The sequence below is a fragment of the Taudactylus pleione genome, unplaced genomic scaffold, assembly GCF_031769625.1.
Source record: "Taudactylus pleione unplaced genomic scaffold, aTauple2 ptg000085l, whole genome shotgun sequence".
Taxonomy (NCBI): Eukaryota; Metazoa; Chordata; class Amphibia; order Anura; family Myobatrachidae; genus Taudactylus; species Taudactylus pleione.
The window spans coordinates 15,773,437-15,788,562 of NW_028284487.1; the positions used below are offsets into that span (position 1 = coordinate 15,773,437).

A 15,126-nucleotide genomic window follows, 5' to 3' on the forward strand; every position below is an offset into this window, starting at 1 on the left:
ACAGTCTAGGCACATCACTAGATATACAAACGAGAGCACGATAGCAATGTCGTAATCGTGCTCCCGTTTGTATATCTTTATGTGGATACCCGCCTTAAGACCAAGGCTGGCAGACAAACACTGTTAGTTTTATTTACATTACTGAAGCTACATTATTGCACTTGGTGGCATACTGTAGTTAAACCTTAAGGTGCGTACACACTAGACTATGTGCTCACGATGCGATATCGTGAGCGATTTCCCTTGAACTCTCCCCGGCAACTCCTCGGCATTCCATGACACAATATGGTGCTCAAAAGTGTCCAATCTGACAAACGATCTAACGATCTATCATGCGTCGTTAACGATTTGCAAATCATTATATCGTGCACGATATATCATTAGATTACCAAACACCTGATGATGATCTTGAAGGTTTCAGCAAAATGTAAATAACGGGCGAGCCTATCTAGGGGGTATATAAAGCAGGCACCATTTTAGCTCTGTGCACACTCTGTGACTAGTGAGGCTTGGTTTATACATGCTGAATGCTGTACACCGCTATTGTGCTCTGCTTTGTTTTTGGCTAGCCTTTAACAAAGTGTGTTCTGTACTACATTCTATCCTGTATTCTGTGGTGATGGATCCTTATCGCTATAGAGTTTTGATGGCCTATGCTGGGGCTAAGGTGGTGAAGGAGAGGGCCCAGCAAAGGAGGAGATTCATTATGGATGAAGGAGTGGCTGCTGTTGCAGAGGGATACTCGCTCTCACATGTCCCTGCTGATGGAGATTTGGGAGAACATTCCGGACGACTACCGCAACTTCCTGCTCATGCATGACACCACCATCCAGGAGTTGCTGCATCTGGTGACCCCCTATATCCAGAGGCAGAATACTGAGCTGTGGAGGGCCATCCCTACTGAGGAGAGGCTGGTGGCTACCTTGAGGTACCTGGCTACAGGAAGGTCCCTGGCTGACCTGAAGTTTGGGTCCCTCATCTCCCCTCAGGCTTTGGGCATCATCATCCCGGAGACCTGCAAGGCTATTGTCAAAATTCTGCAGTACCAGTTTTGCAAGGTAAGAAAAAACATACTACACATTTATTTCTTTAGAAAGAAAAAAAGTTAGTTTTTATTTTTTTATTTTTAGGAAATGTAGAAAACAAGTGTAAAAAACACTTTAAAACCTTGTAAAATTTGCTGCCAACATGTCTGCATGTAATAAAACTGTCTTTATGACAACACTATAAAATTGGCATTCCAAACATGGAAAAAACAACTCTGAAAATGCTTTTTTGTTAATGTGTATGCATTTATAATGTAAAAACAAGTTTTATCAGTCTCAATAGCTATGCTGCTCTATGACATATAGTGGGTGAGACGCCAGATTGAATAGGCAAAGAAACACATGGCGCAAGTACAGATTGTGGCCCCGGCTTCCAACAATCTGTCCTTACGCCATGTGTTTAGTGACCGTGTCCAATCAGTGTCATCACCACTTCAAAAGTAAAACTTGTTGATAATTGTATAAAAACATAAAATAAAACTGTTAAAGGTTGTAAAACCCAGGAATCTCCTCAGATTCCAAAAGGGCGCTATAAATAGCCTGGCTTGAGGTAGACGGGTTAGTGGGTGGGGGAGTAGGCTGTGACTGGGTTGGAGGCATCACAGAGGCGGGAAGGGCACGTGGGTAGGGATAAGGGTCAGCTGATGTAGGTGGCTGGAGACAAATTATTTCTTAGCCCACTGATCACCAAATCATACAGCAGATGTTGAAATTTAAGCTGCATTTCAGGCCTCATCTGCCTCATGGAGCTGTTTATATGGGAAGTAAGGTGATCATAGTTGTCGGGAGGCCTTCTTAAGACCTCTTCAACCTGCCTTAAGAAGTCGTCTGTTGATGCCTTTTTTCTGGGTAGTAGCAGTTGCTGGTGGACATGGGGAAAGAAAAAACATCCCCCTCACTTTCTCCAATCAGACTCAAGTCAGGAGTCCCCGCCAAATCCAGTTCTTGGGTGGGAGCCTGTAGAGAAAAATAATCAAACAATTAATGTTCATGATTTAACCAATATTTTAATCTTTTTCTAGTTTCCTACAACTGTGGATGAGTGGAAAACCATCGCTGAAGAATTTGGATGGCTTTGAAATTTCCCTAACTGCGGGGGAGCCATCGATGGGAAACATATCCGCATCACCCCACCTGCCAACAGCGGATCCTACTATTATAACTATGAGGGGTACTTCAGCATCGTTCTCATGGTGGTGGTGAATGCCAATTACAAATTTGTGTATGTGGATTTTGGCAAGAATGACCGTGCTTCCCGATGGTGGGTCGTTCAAACAGACAGCATTCTACCAGAGGCTCACCTCCAAGACCCTCAACTTGCTGACAGTGGAGGAAACAAAGCACGGCCTAAACTTTGCCTTTGTGGCTGATGAGGCTTTCGCATTACACGAGAATATCATGTAGCCATATGCGCAAAGGGGCCTGACCAGAGAGAAGCGGATCTACAATTACAGGCTTTCCAGGGAACGCTGTATTGTGGAAAATGTGTTTGGAATTCTCAGTAACTGCATCCGCATTTTCCACACCTCATAAACCTGCGTGTGGACAAAATAGACTGGGTCATCTTGGTGTGTTGGTCCTGCATAACTTTCTACAGCACAGAACAACCCAACAAAGGGCATCTGGCACAGCTATGCCAAATGACCCTGACCACCCTGAAGAGATTGGCCAGTTGTCGTTCGTGACAATACCTGGACTGCAAAACACAGGGACTGCACGGGCAAAACAAGTGAGGGAGGAGTGTGTATGCACTGTGTCTCTACTTACCAAACCTTCCTCGGACGCCACGCTGACAACTTCAGCCGCCTCCTCTTCTCCCTCTCACTCGGCCATCAGGACAACCAACCCTTGCTGAGGTTCTTGCTCAAGAAGAAAGGAAATCAAATTGTAATACCACAAGGTGGGGTGGTACACATCATCAGTGGAGGCTCCAGATCTTTTGGACTCTTCCACCTTCTTCCGCTCTTTCACAAAAACTGTCCTGAGATTCTGTATCTTACTCGTTACCCATTTAACTGTTGCGTCGACTGCTATATTGGACCAACTCCTCCAATGCCAATAGTTTTTTGGACTTGTTGGCATAGTCACGACAGGCGACCCTCCTTAGATTGCAAAAGCTCCAGGAAGCCAGTTATAAATTTGAGTTCTTTAACCAAAGACATTTCTATGGGAAAAAAAAATGAAATGGTCATTTGTCATAACAATTTTTAGTGATTTTAAACAGTTTGTTTGTTGTGTTGGATAGCCATCTTGTCTCTAACCTGGTTCCCATTTACATGCCCAAACCTGAGGCAGGGAATCAGTGGTGATTGTGTTCCTCTTGGATAGAGAGAGAGTGTGGGTCATAAACACCAGTACACACAGGGCTATTGTTCTGGAAAATATGTTCAGGAACTGCGAGTGGAGCTACATGGGGTGGAGCTATAGAAAAACAATATATATATATATATATATATATATATATATATATATATATATGTAATATATACTGTATGTATATATATATAATATATATATATATATATATATATATACATACAGTATATACACATATATAGTATTTAGAAAATAAAGCACTCAAAAGGGACTTTAAAATAAGACTTATCTTATGGAAAATACATTTTGGCACAGGACATTACGTCATAGTTAATGAGAGGTATAGGCACTGAGGGCTTGATTCAGACCCGCTCGCGAGCGCTGAGCGCTCGCAAGCGGGTCGATGGTGCCCTAGTGCGCATGCGCACGACGGAGGGAGCTCCGTCGTGTGCATGCGCGAGACCCGGGGAGCGACGGGGAAGCCGTCGCTCCAGGTCTCGCACCAAAGGGGGCGTGCTGTCGATGTTGATTGACAGCACGTCCCCTTTGGTGGGCGTGGCTGCCAGACGGAGGCGTTCCCATGGGAACGCCTACCGTCTGGGTCCGGCCCCACTGACATCACTAGTGATGTCAGTGGGAGTGATTTTGGCTCTGATAGAGCCAAAATCACTCCAGGGCTTGCGGTCACCGAGACCCTACCACAGGGTCTTGTCGTAAGCCCGATGGTCGCGATGGTCTTGACCATCGCGACCATCATCATGGACGCTCGCATAAGCTCTGGGTGGTAACCCACAGCTATGCGAGCGTCCAAGAGGCCACTCCAAGTTTAGGTAGGAGGGCCCTGATTCAGAGCGAGCGCTCTGGTCAGAGCGTCCGGCTCTGAATCAAGCCCTGAGTTCCTGCTGAAAAATAGCACTGCCAGTATATATAGAATGGGTATGTACTATCATACTTTCTAACAAGCATTGACTTCATTTTGCAGCACTTTTATATAGCCTGTAGTATTTAGAAGCATTCTTAATTGCTTAGTAAAATATAATGGTGTTCTAAGGGAACACTCATTAAGTACATACCACTGTATACTGCAGACAGTGGGGTGACTATGGTTTGTGTCTCTGCCAGTGCGCCTACTCACCCTGTCACCCCCTTCTCTGGACTCCTTGCATGTGCCAAAGGCACTCACGAAAGGGGGCAAGGCCAGAGAAGTCACGTCCCCTTTTTTCTGACACTTTGGAACATGACCGTGTGTCACAACCTCATTGTCGTCAACGGAAGGCATGCCCAGCATTCCGGGAGCTGCTGGGGAGCCCCCAGCCTCTCCGGGCACAATGTGGATGAAGCGCGCATGTGATATTACTGCAGCTTAGTAAAACCACCCGAGGGGGTAACACTAAAATAGTAGAGTAGCTCTGCTATTTTGGTGTCACTTCCTCGGATGTTGTCACCTGGTGCGGCCCGCACCTTCCTAGTTATGCCACTGGCTGCAGAGAGGATTTGAGAACATGGGGCTCGATTCAGACCCGGAACGCTCGTTCCCAGCATATGCAAATTCAGCTGTATGACGGCATGGCAGGCGAGTGCACGGCAAGGCATAAGGACACGCCCACTATGTCTTGCCATACGATCGCTTTGTGTATGCAGAGACACCCACCAGCCTTTCTTTTGACACCCACTAGCGCATGTCATCTCCAGGAAGTGTATGCAACCATCGGTACATCGGGTACCATCGGAAGCAAATGCAGCGTTTGAAGTAGACTATACCCTACCTCAAGCACTGCGATCACTTCAGTGTGAAATACAACCAGGTGACGTGTACTATGATGCTGCCTGAATTATGCACGCCTCTGAAGCTGCATTATTTCTGTCAGGCATGCCTGTGTTCACATCTACACTCCCCAGTTTCTAGTGCCCAGCCCCTGTTACCACCCACAAACGACCTCTCCTGTCACTCACTCTGGTGAGCTATCTATGCTCGGCGAGCAAACCCATCCCGATCTTTCATAGTGGTTCGTGCACGCGCACTGCGATGCTTATGCATGCGCACAATGCGAGCCATCGGCAGCTACGAGCCAACGCTTCTTAGCATCCGGGTCTGAATAGGGCCCATGATTCTTAAGCTCTGGTAAAAGTAGGACACAGTATAAGCTATTATCTATGCTAGTAACTAATGTCTAACAGGATAGCTTGGACAACATGATTTAGATAACATAATCATTTTTGGTTAATGCAAGAAAAGTACAAATCTATAATTATTTTCATAGTAGTTTGCAATGGAGCAGGACCACTATGAGGGAGAATACAAGCTGGTAGGAGTGGCCATTTCAGACCTAGGGGCCCATTTATCAAAGGGAATTTGAGGCAAATTCCCCGAAAACACCTGTTTTCGGGGGTTTACCTCAAATACTAAGTATCCCCCGGATGTATGAAGGAGGGACCGCAGCAGGTATCTGCCGCTGGCAGCTGCCTCTCCCATAAGTTTCTATGAGGGATGTGATGCTGCCAAATGTATCAATCGCATTCCCGATATTGGCACCAGCAGCTAACGCCATCTGAAGATAGCGTTAGCCGCTGTAGCCTATGGGGACTTACCGCATATCAGCCGGCGGAGGGATTTTCCAGCGGGACTGCGCATGCGCAGCAGCCTCCGGCCACATCGCAGGAACGGGCTCACCCTGCATGTGCCGGTTAATACATTCGGCCGCTATGATCGCATTTTGCAATGCGATCATGGGCGGTATTGCATGCCCTGATCGCATTTCAAAATGCAATCATTACTAAATGGGCCCCCTAGGGAGAGTGGAATAATGTCAGCCACCAGTGCTGCAGGCCAGGATTATGGGCTATGTTCAGGGCCCTCACAGGCCAATCAGGCCATAAATTGACTGCAAAACAGGAATGGGTGACTGCACCAACCAATAGAAGAGAGCTTGTAGCTTTCTATAGGCCTTTGTGTTCATAGGCCCCTAGACTGTGTGCACAATACAGGACCTACAGATGGCAACATAATGATTCTCTGGAGAAGAGAGTGACTTATTAGACCATTTCAGCTGGGGGTCAGTATGTTCCCATAGATGCAACAGTGTAATTTCAGCTTGCAGAAATGTTATCAAATAAGGTTTATTTAAATATTTTTGGGGTAATAAGCAGTGGCGGATTTTACCTAGGGGCTGCAGGTCTCAAGCCACCCCAGAAAAATCCACCATCTCAGTGAGCCAGTTGCAGTCCATGACTGCACTGGCTACATTGTGACTGGCAGTGGCTTCCCTTTGGAAGCTCTGCATGACAGTCACATACACATCATGCAGCCCCAGGGGGAGGTGTCTCCTCCCCCTGGGACTGCAAGCCCAGGCTGCTATTAGCAGAGAGCGGCTTCCAGTAGGAATGGTTCCCCGAGTATTTGAGCAAAGTAAAAACTAGAACTGAGCCTGCAGCGTCTCTTTGCCACCCTGGTTAGGTTAATTAATTAATTAATTATAAATAAATACAAGCTGTGACCTTTTAGCCAAGCTCTTGTTGTGAGTGTCGTTATTTATTAGTTTAAGTTAAGTAAGCTAGACATATTCCTTGTGTACTAGATCGCAGTGTGAGATACCGGAGCCATATTCCTTGTGTACAAGATCACAGGGTGAGACGCCGGAACCATATTCCTTGTGTACAAGATCGCAGGGTGAGACGCCGGAACCATATTCCTTGTGTACTAGATCGCAGAGTGAGATGCTGGAGCCATATTCCTTGTGTACAAGATCGCAGTGTGAGATACCAGAGCCATATTCCTTGTGTACAAGATCGCAGGGTGAGACGCCGGAACCATATTCCGTGTGTACTAGATCACAGTGTGAGATACCAGAGCCATATTCCTTGTGTACAAGATCGCAGGATGAGAGGCCGGAACCATATTCCTTGTGTACTAGATCGCAGAGTGAGATGCTGGAGCCATATTACTTGTGTACTAGATCGCAGTGTGAGATACCAGAGCCATATTCCTTGTGTACTAGATCGCAGGGTGAGACGCCGGAACCATATTCCGTGTGTACTAGATTGCAGTGTGAGATACCGGAGCCATATTACTTGTGTACAAGATCGCAGTGTGGGATGCCGGAACCATATTCCTTGTGTACTAGATCGCCGAGTGAGATGCCGTAGCTATATTCCTTGTGTACAAGATCACAGGGTGAGATGCTGGAACCATATTCCGTGTGTACTAGATCGCAGTGTGAGATACCGGAGCCATATTCCTTGTGTACAAGATCGCAGGGTGAGACGCCGGAACCATATTCCGTGTGTGCTAGATCGCAGTGTGGGATGCCAGAGCCATATTCCTTGTGTACAAGATCGCAGGGTGAGACGCCGGAACCATATTCCTTGTGTACAAGCTTGCAGGGTGAGATGCCGGAACCATATTCCTTGTGTACTAGATCGCAGGGTGAGACACGTACCTGAAAAGATCGCAACACATCTGTGTTCTGCCACTCCCCGTTACCTCCCTCAAATGAACTTTGGCTGTCAATCACACTGCAAATAAATTGTTGCTGCGAGTAATGTACCTTGATGCAAGCGCTGTGTAACTTAGACGCTTGCGCGGTTTAATGAAAATCACTCAACTTTGTAAACATTGGAATCTTGGTAATACTTTGGTAATACTGTACTGAATGTAAATATGACATTTATATTTCTCTTAACTTTTACCATGTTTTTCCCTTTAACTTTTGGTTTATGTTACAATGTGTATGGCAGCACTTTCCAAAATTACCATCCCTTTGTTTTTTAACAGATGGAAAACAGACCAGTATATGCTTTTATTGATGATAAAATGTACCATCCAGAATCACACATGCGAGGGACAGCCAATGTAACCTTTACAGAGTAAGAAAATACATCACATATTACAGTTTACATGCTCTTCAATTGGCTAAGTCAGTGGTTCCCAAACTTATTTGAATCATGGCGCCCTAGTGTATCAGAATTGTTTTCACGGCAGCCCTAAGCCATAATTTGTTATTGAGAAATTCAGAAAAAAATGTAGTGAAGTAGTAAAGTAAATTGTGCTACCTGTCATCCTTAGGGTCAGTTAATCAGTTATGTGGTGGTGGACAGGTTTGTGCTTCTGTGTGTCCACATATTTACATTACACTGACTATAAAGAATTTGATTTGGTGCTGGACCACCAACTAGCTATTGAGGCACCCCCGCAAGTGTCACGAGGCACCCCAGGGGGCCGTGGCGCACAGTTTGGGAACCACTGGGCTTATGTCATATTATGGATAAGATGTCAGAAGCGTGGATAATGTCATATTATGGCTAATGTTATGTTATGGATAATGTCAGAAGTGTGGATAAAGTTAACATAGGGCCTGATTCGCTACGGATCGCAATACTGCGTACACGTAGTTCAACTGCGATAGCAAGCTAATCCACTGCGATTGCAATGCAAACTCAGCACAACATAAGGACGCCCACTTTACCTTACACACATCCGTACTGTTTAGCAGAATAGCAAAACCATTGGTACAATCGAGTATCATCACAGCCTCACGCACACTTCCACAAGCCCTGACCTTACTCAGAAATTGCTAACCACTACGCATGCTATGAGACCTCACACTGCGCAGGGCATCACAGTGGCTAATTTATGCACGCCCCTGCAACGGCGTGTGAACGCACTTGCGTTTCCCCGACCACCCCCTCGTCACCACCAACAAATGGTGCTTCCTGCCAATCACTCTGCGAGGGGTCCCGATCGCAATAGCTAGTTCGCGCACGCGCACTGCGATGTATATGCATGCACAGAACGCAACAATCGGCCGATTGCGTGCGTATTAGCAACTGCGATCCTTGCTGAATCAGGCCCATAGTCACAATCATTTTTGATTAGCCAGATAGCCTTGTATAATATCAAGTATAATAAATGTTTTGGTGATTTTATTTCAAACTCACAGGAGTGGTACTGCACGGCGTACGCAGAAAATTATAGATAAAGGCAGGAACATTATGGAATAATAGAGGAAACAATATTAGCACTGAATTGTTAGCTAATGTGTATGGTTTTCTTCTTTTAATTGTCACACCTTAATAAATGCATGCAATGTATTACAATAGGCCAAATAAGAATCATGGGTACTATTTGCACATTGCATGTTTTAATACATTGTTTTAGCTAAAGTATGGAGCATATTAAGCACATGGAAGACACTTTAAAAACACATTAGTAAAACACCTAACAAAGGGCACATTAGCATTATTATTACCCATTTTCCCAGTTCCTAGTGTGAACGAGCCCTTAATGTTGTAATGTTCTTTGGTTACAGTAATGTTTTCGGCCAGTATTAGCCACAACTAGTGGATCTATTGCTTGTCGGATCTAAATTTGTTTCCATTGATTACAAGAAAATTAAATGTCTGGTTGTTTTCATGTATCTTCCATATTAAATCACTATGACATTTTACACTACTTCAGGCACAAATGTAATGTGATATACACAGGTTACCAAAGAAAGAGCTCTCAAGAGTGCAAAGATATTTTTCATTGTCTAATTAGATTATTAAGTGAGCTACAGTCGTTCTTACTGAACATATGAGTTGCTGATATTTAATAAACCCAGAAACAGGAAATGGAGCTGTGAAATGCCTAAGGCAATGACACATTCTCTAACTTCTATTTGTAATGGTCATCCTTTTTTAGCTTTTCCTAAAGTACACTTCATTTTTTATGTTGGAAGAAGAGGGCATTGTGGAGCTCATATATAGGCATACTTGCCTACCCTCCCGAAACTCGGGTGCCGCTCCCGACCTACCGGGAAGGCAGGCAATCCTCCCGGCCCCGGCGATGTGTCAGTTTTAAGTAAAAATCCCGGCATCAGGGGGGACGGTGACGCGATTCACGCTGAATCGTGTCATCGTGGCTCCGCCCTCGGCTGCACAATGCCATTAATCACGGCATTGTGAAGAGGGGGCTGAGCCACGATGACGCGATCGCGCTGTCACGCCCCATGCTCCTCCCCAATGCCGCATCATGTGCCGGGCCCGCCCCCTTTGGCTGCGTCACGCCCCCAGCCCTGTAAGCCCGACAACTCCCTCCCGGAAGGAGGGAGCTAAATGTCGGCAAGCCTGTATATAGGGAAGGGCAAATACAGTTTTTGGGGTAAAAAATTAGGAGTGAATTACTACAAACAAGTAAGTTTGGCTGTATGGGCTGCCAGCAACAATGTGCGAGTCCAGGGTGAGATTGGTCCGTGAGGGGGGCAAACTGTATGCCATTACAACAGCAACTTACCCCCTATGCTCCTATTCGGATTGAGCCCTTTGTGTACTGAGGGCTTGATTCAGCAAGGATCGCAAGTGCTAAGATGCTCGCAGTCGGTCGATTTTCATGATCTGCGTATGCATCGCAGTGTGCGTGCGCCAACTAGCCATTGGGAATGAGATCACAGTGTGTATACAAACCCATTGCAGAGTGATTGACAGGAAGTGCCATTTGAGGGTGGTGATGGGGGGGTGGTCGGGCAAACGCAGATATGCAAGTGCGTTGGGGTCGGCGTTGCAGGGGCATGCACAAATTAGCAACTGCAATACCATACGCAGCATGAGGCCTCATAGCGGTCACTGAAGTTAGCAATTCCTGAGTGAGCTCTGACCTGCCTTACCTGTGCCTATGGGTCCGATGTTACTCAGTGTTACTGATTGTTTCGCTATGTTGCCAAAGTATACGGATGTGAGTAAGGGGAAGTGGGCGTCCTCATGTTAGGCTGAGATTGCATTGCGAATGCATACATTTACATATCACCGCTGATATTAGCAACTGCATTACGTGCCTATAAGCAGAATTGCGAACCTTGCTGAATCAGGCCCTGAGTATGCCCAGTAAAAACATACTTTTAAAGTCTCCTATCTGGGAGAAGCTCAGAGAAGAGATGTAGCATACCACTTTAGGGGCGGTAACGGACTCTCACGCCATTAGGCCCTACCCCGTCACGGCAAACTGTCGCAATTCTCAGGTCTTTGGGGAGGGGGAAGAGCTAAACTAATGCGAAATGCATAATTTTAGCACCGTCGCCTCCCTATGGACAGGAGATGCTAAGTATTATCTCATAATCCTGCCCGCCACTAGGAAGTGGGCGGGATGTGGGAGATCCAGGGGTGTGGGGAACTACCCGGAAAATCGTGAGTCTCCCCCACCTTTCAGGAGAGTATGCAAGTTCAGGTAAAAACAAGTACATACTGTATGCCAACTGACACCCATCTCATCGTTATCCTCTCTATTCTTACCAGAGGTCTGACACGTAAACCTTACATAGAGTGTAGAGGGGGAGCAGCAGCATATGTATCTATAGAGATTAATATAAATACATACAGTATGTGCCTACTAGAAAGAAGAAAATAAAGTGCTCATCAAAGTCAGTGGTCTGAATTTCAGTGATGTTCCTCTATCCGGAGAGTTGTACCCCCCGAGAAAATAAAAGGGATATAGGGGCTGATGTATCAAGTAGTGAAAAAAGTGAAGAAGTGGACCAATGTAGAAGCCGCCTTTAGCAAACAATCAGCTTCTACCAATCATTTTATAGAATTTACTTAATAAATGCTACCTCAATGCTGATTGGTATATAAGTGCAACTTTTCACTGCTTGATACATCTGCCCCATATAACTAGATTCAATTGGGAGCGAGGTAAAAAACAATTGCGCGGGTATGCGCCCTCCTGAAACCCACAGTATCCAATTAAAAAAAGTGGTTGCAGGGTTTTCAAAGCTGAAAACCCTGTGGCGCGTAAAAAGGTGATCTCCACGGCTCCCGGTGGCCTCCCCTCCATCTTGTCACTGGGGAGGGGGCTGCTGAGAGATGTAGCTCCCCCAGCACCGGCTACAGGGGTACAGGGAGGTATACACTCACATGGAGGAGGGGTGACACACACCAGGGCTCACTCACACACACTCACGGACATACACACTCAATCATACACACTTACATACACTCACACACTCACCCTGCTGCAGAAGACCCGGCTCCCGATGTTGGACGCAGAAGACACTGCTTCGGGAGGTGAGTAATTAAGGACTAATTAAGCTAATTGGAAACTTCTAATTGACTAATTAGACCTTGGGGGGGGGTGGGGTGGGTGGTTGCCGCCGGGGTCCCAGAGCAAGTCCCGCTGATTTTTCCTAAGATTAACGATGTTAGGAAAAATCAGACTTGCTCTGGAGGTGCAAGAAAAATTGCTCATTGATTTCTATAGGGATCAGTGATTTTCAGTCCACTAATTGAATAGCAAAACCCCATGGCCAAATTGGATTCCCCCCGTAGTGTCGTATATCCAGTGAGGAGAATGTATTCAAATCAATATAGCTGTGTACCTCATAAAATATTCAAATAAAGCTCATCAAAATGTTTGCATGTGGATCCAAGATATTCCAACCATTACTTTCACCAGGGACCATAATATAAAGTCCTTAACGATTTTCAACATATAATCACCATAATGTAACATTTTAAACAACTTATTTTAATATTAGGAAAAAGGTAATGAAAATGATTAAAAAACAGCTTATCTGAGACACTTGTGTTTACACCGAAGGGTAGTAATCCTGGCCCAAAGTGTAGTCAGCAGGTATCCCAAATATGTCCCAGCAGAGCCCTGATGCATTTTTCTGTGTGTAGACTTCTTCAGGGTGTGTGTGAGAATAGTTACCTGCGGCTTTGTAGTGAAGTAATAAGAAATACTCCATTCTTCATACTTTCTGCCTTGTTATTCTGTTTAATACTTGTGCTGCCAGCTACTGACCATAGATTGAGTTCACCAGCAATGACCTCGGCCTGTAGCTATCATCCTTCTGTCTGACAGCAGTCATTAATGGGACCAGCCTTGGAGACACAACCTGTGGTTTCTATCAGACTCTGGGCCTTGGACTTACAGTAGAAGCTCCAATCACTAGTGACATACTGGATCCATATCCGGAATTCTTGGGAAAGGTTACTCACGCCATGGAACCCACCTATTCCATTACCAGTCAGTACTTTACAGGACCTCTCCAACCATGTAGAAAAGAAGACATATAAACAGGCCCAGATTATACATTTTCTATAAGGCATTTCCTGCAGTATAGATTTGCCTCAGACTGTGGCCCCTATTCCTAGAATTTCCAGTCCTAGTGCTACTCCAGCTTCTGTACCTGTAATTCCTATCCTGGTACATGTTATGTCTAAACTGTGTATTTCACTGCAATCTTGTTATAATGGAGAACCATAGGCCTGTAGGGGCTCCATCAATCAGTGCAATACACTATGTACTCAACCGTGTAATTTAATCTCTGAAATGGCTAAAGTAAGCTTCATCATTTCATTATTATCCAATCAGGCCCTAGTCTGGTCTTTGTGTGGAGAAAATAATTATGATCAATAGTTCTCTTTATATTTTAGCATCATGTGAGGTCTTGATGAACTTGTGCGGTGTTTTCTACATTTGGCAGCTCTCTGCCCACTGGCAAAGCCTGATGTAGGTGATATTGCTGTACAAATCAGAGCTCTAGCCTAGATGTGCTGGAGCAAAGAGCTTTGTTTGCTGCCTTTTAGCAAGGCCTCTCTGCTAAAATCAAGGATGGCTGTCATCTCACAACCTTTACGGCAATCCTTGATGATCCGATCATCTTTGTAGTGAGGTAAATTTGCATTTCAAGGAAGGAAGTTTTTAAAAGATCAAAGTTGGAAAGCTGCTCTAGCTTCTAATTTTTAATAGCATTTGCTTTTTGTATTATTATTATTATTATTATTATTAGTCGTAGTAGTATTTGTAAGGCACCACAAAGTGTCCCAAGCACTGCACAAAGAGAATACAATTGAATAAACAATACAATATAAAATATAAAAAAACAGTGAAATAATGATACGACAGAATGCGATACAATAATAACAAGGACAGTTGAGGACCCCGTGTCTGGGAAGGGCAGACAAAGGGGACCAGAGACCCTGACTTTATCTGTAAGTGGGGCACACTGGAGGAAGTACTTTCTGAGGAAGAACATACTCATAACAGAACCGTCTCAACATTGTGATACTAATAATTTTAGGCTTATTACCTGTGCTCCAGCATTCCTTGTCTCCAGTATCTTTCTCTATCCAGCATCCAGATGGCCTCCTGTTTATTTGACCTAGCTTGCTCCTGCTGTTCGTACTGTTTTCTGATGGTGCTCTCTTTCTCTTCTGTTTGGTTCTGACCCATTTTGTCTTGAATCCTCTTCTGGTGATCTACTTGGCTTCTGTACAGTCCGTCTGTGTACCGATCAACCAATCTATTGTAGCAGTCACTGGCATGCCACATCTCAGGGTATGGTAGAAAGTTGCAGCTTGTCCAAATCTTCTTGTGGGAGTCACTAGTGAAGACTGGGGGCTCATTAGACTCCATGTGGTAAATTTACTATGGGTCAATTTTGGTCAATTTGGGCTTTTTCTACGATATCCCCCTGAATTGGCAAATCGGAGATTTAAAAAATGCAAACATGCATTGAAATCGCATGTCAAACATAACTTTAGACAGCAATAGACTCAGGGTTGGTGCAAGGTTTCTGGGCACCCTAGGCTACATTTCGCCCACTGCCCCTGCTCCCTCAAATTCATAATATGCTACACATTAGTGACCCCAATTTATAAAATGCCACACAGTAGTTTCCCAAATTCATAATATACTATATAGAAATTCCCCAACTAATATGCCACACAGCAGATCCCCAAAATCACACTGTGCCTCATAACACTGCCCCAATTTATAATATGCCACACA

The 15,126-nt window shown here is 45.0% G+C and overlaps 1 protein-coding gene across 1 annotated transcript in view; it reads left to right on the top strand.

Moving 5' to 3' along the window:
* LOC148532080 (tesmin-like) overlaps nucleotides 1-15,126 on the top strand; it is a 190,888-nt gene that overhangs the window by 105,923 nt on the left and 69,839 nt on the right. The window contains exon 9 of the mRNA XM_088468382.1: nucleotides 8,134-8,225. Coding sequence (XP_088324508.1) covers nucleotides 8,134-8,225 — 92 coding nt within the window. The remainder of the gene's footprint in view (nucleotides 1-8,133; nucleotides 8,226-15,126) is intronic.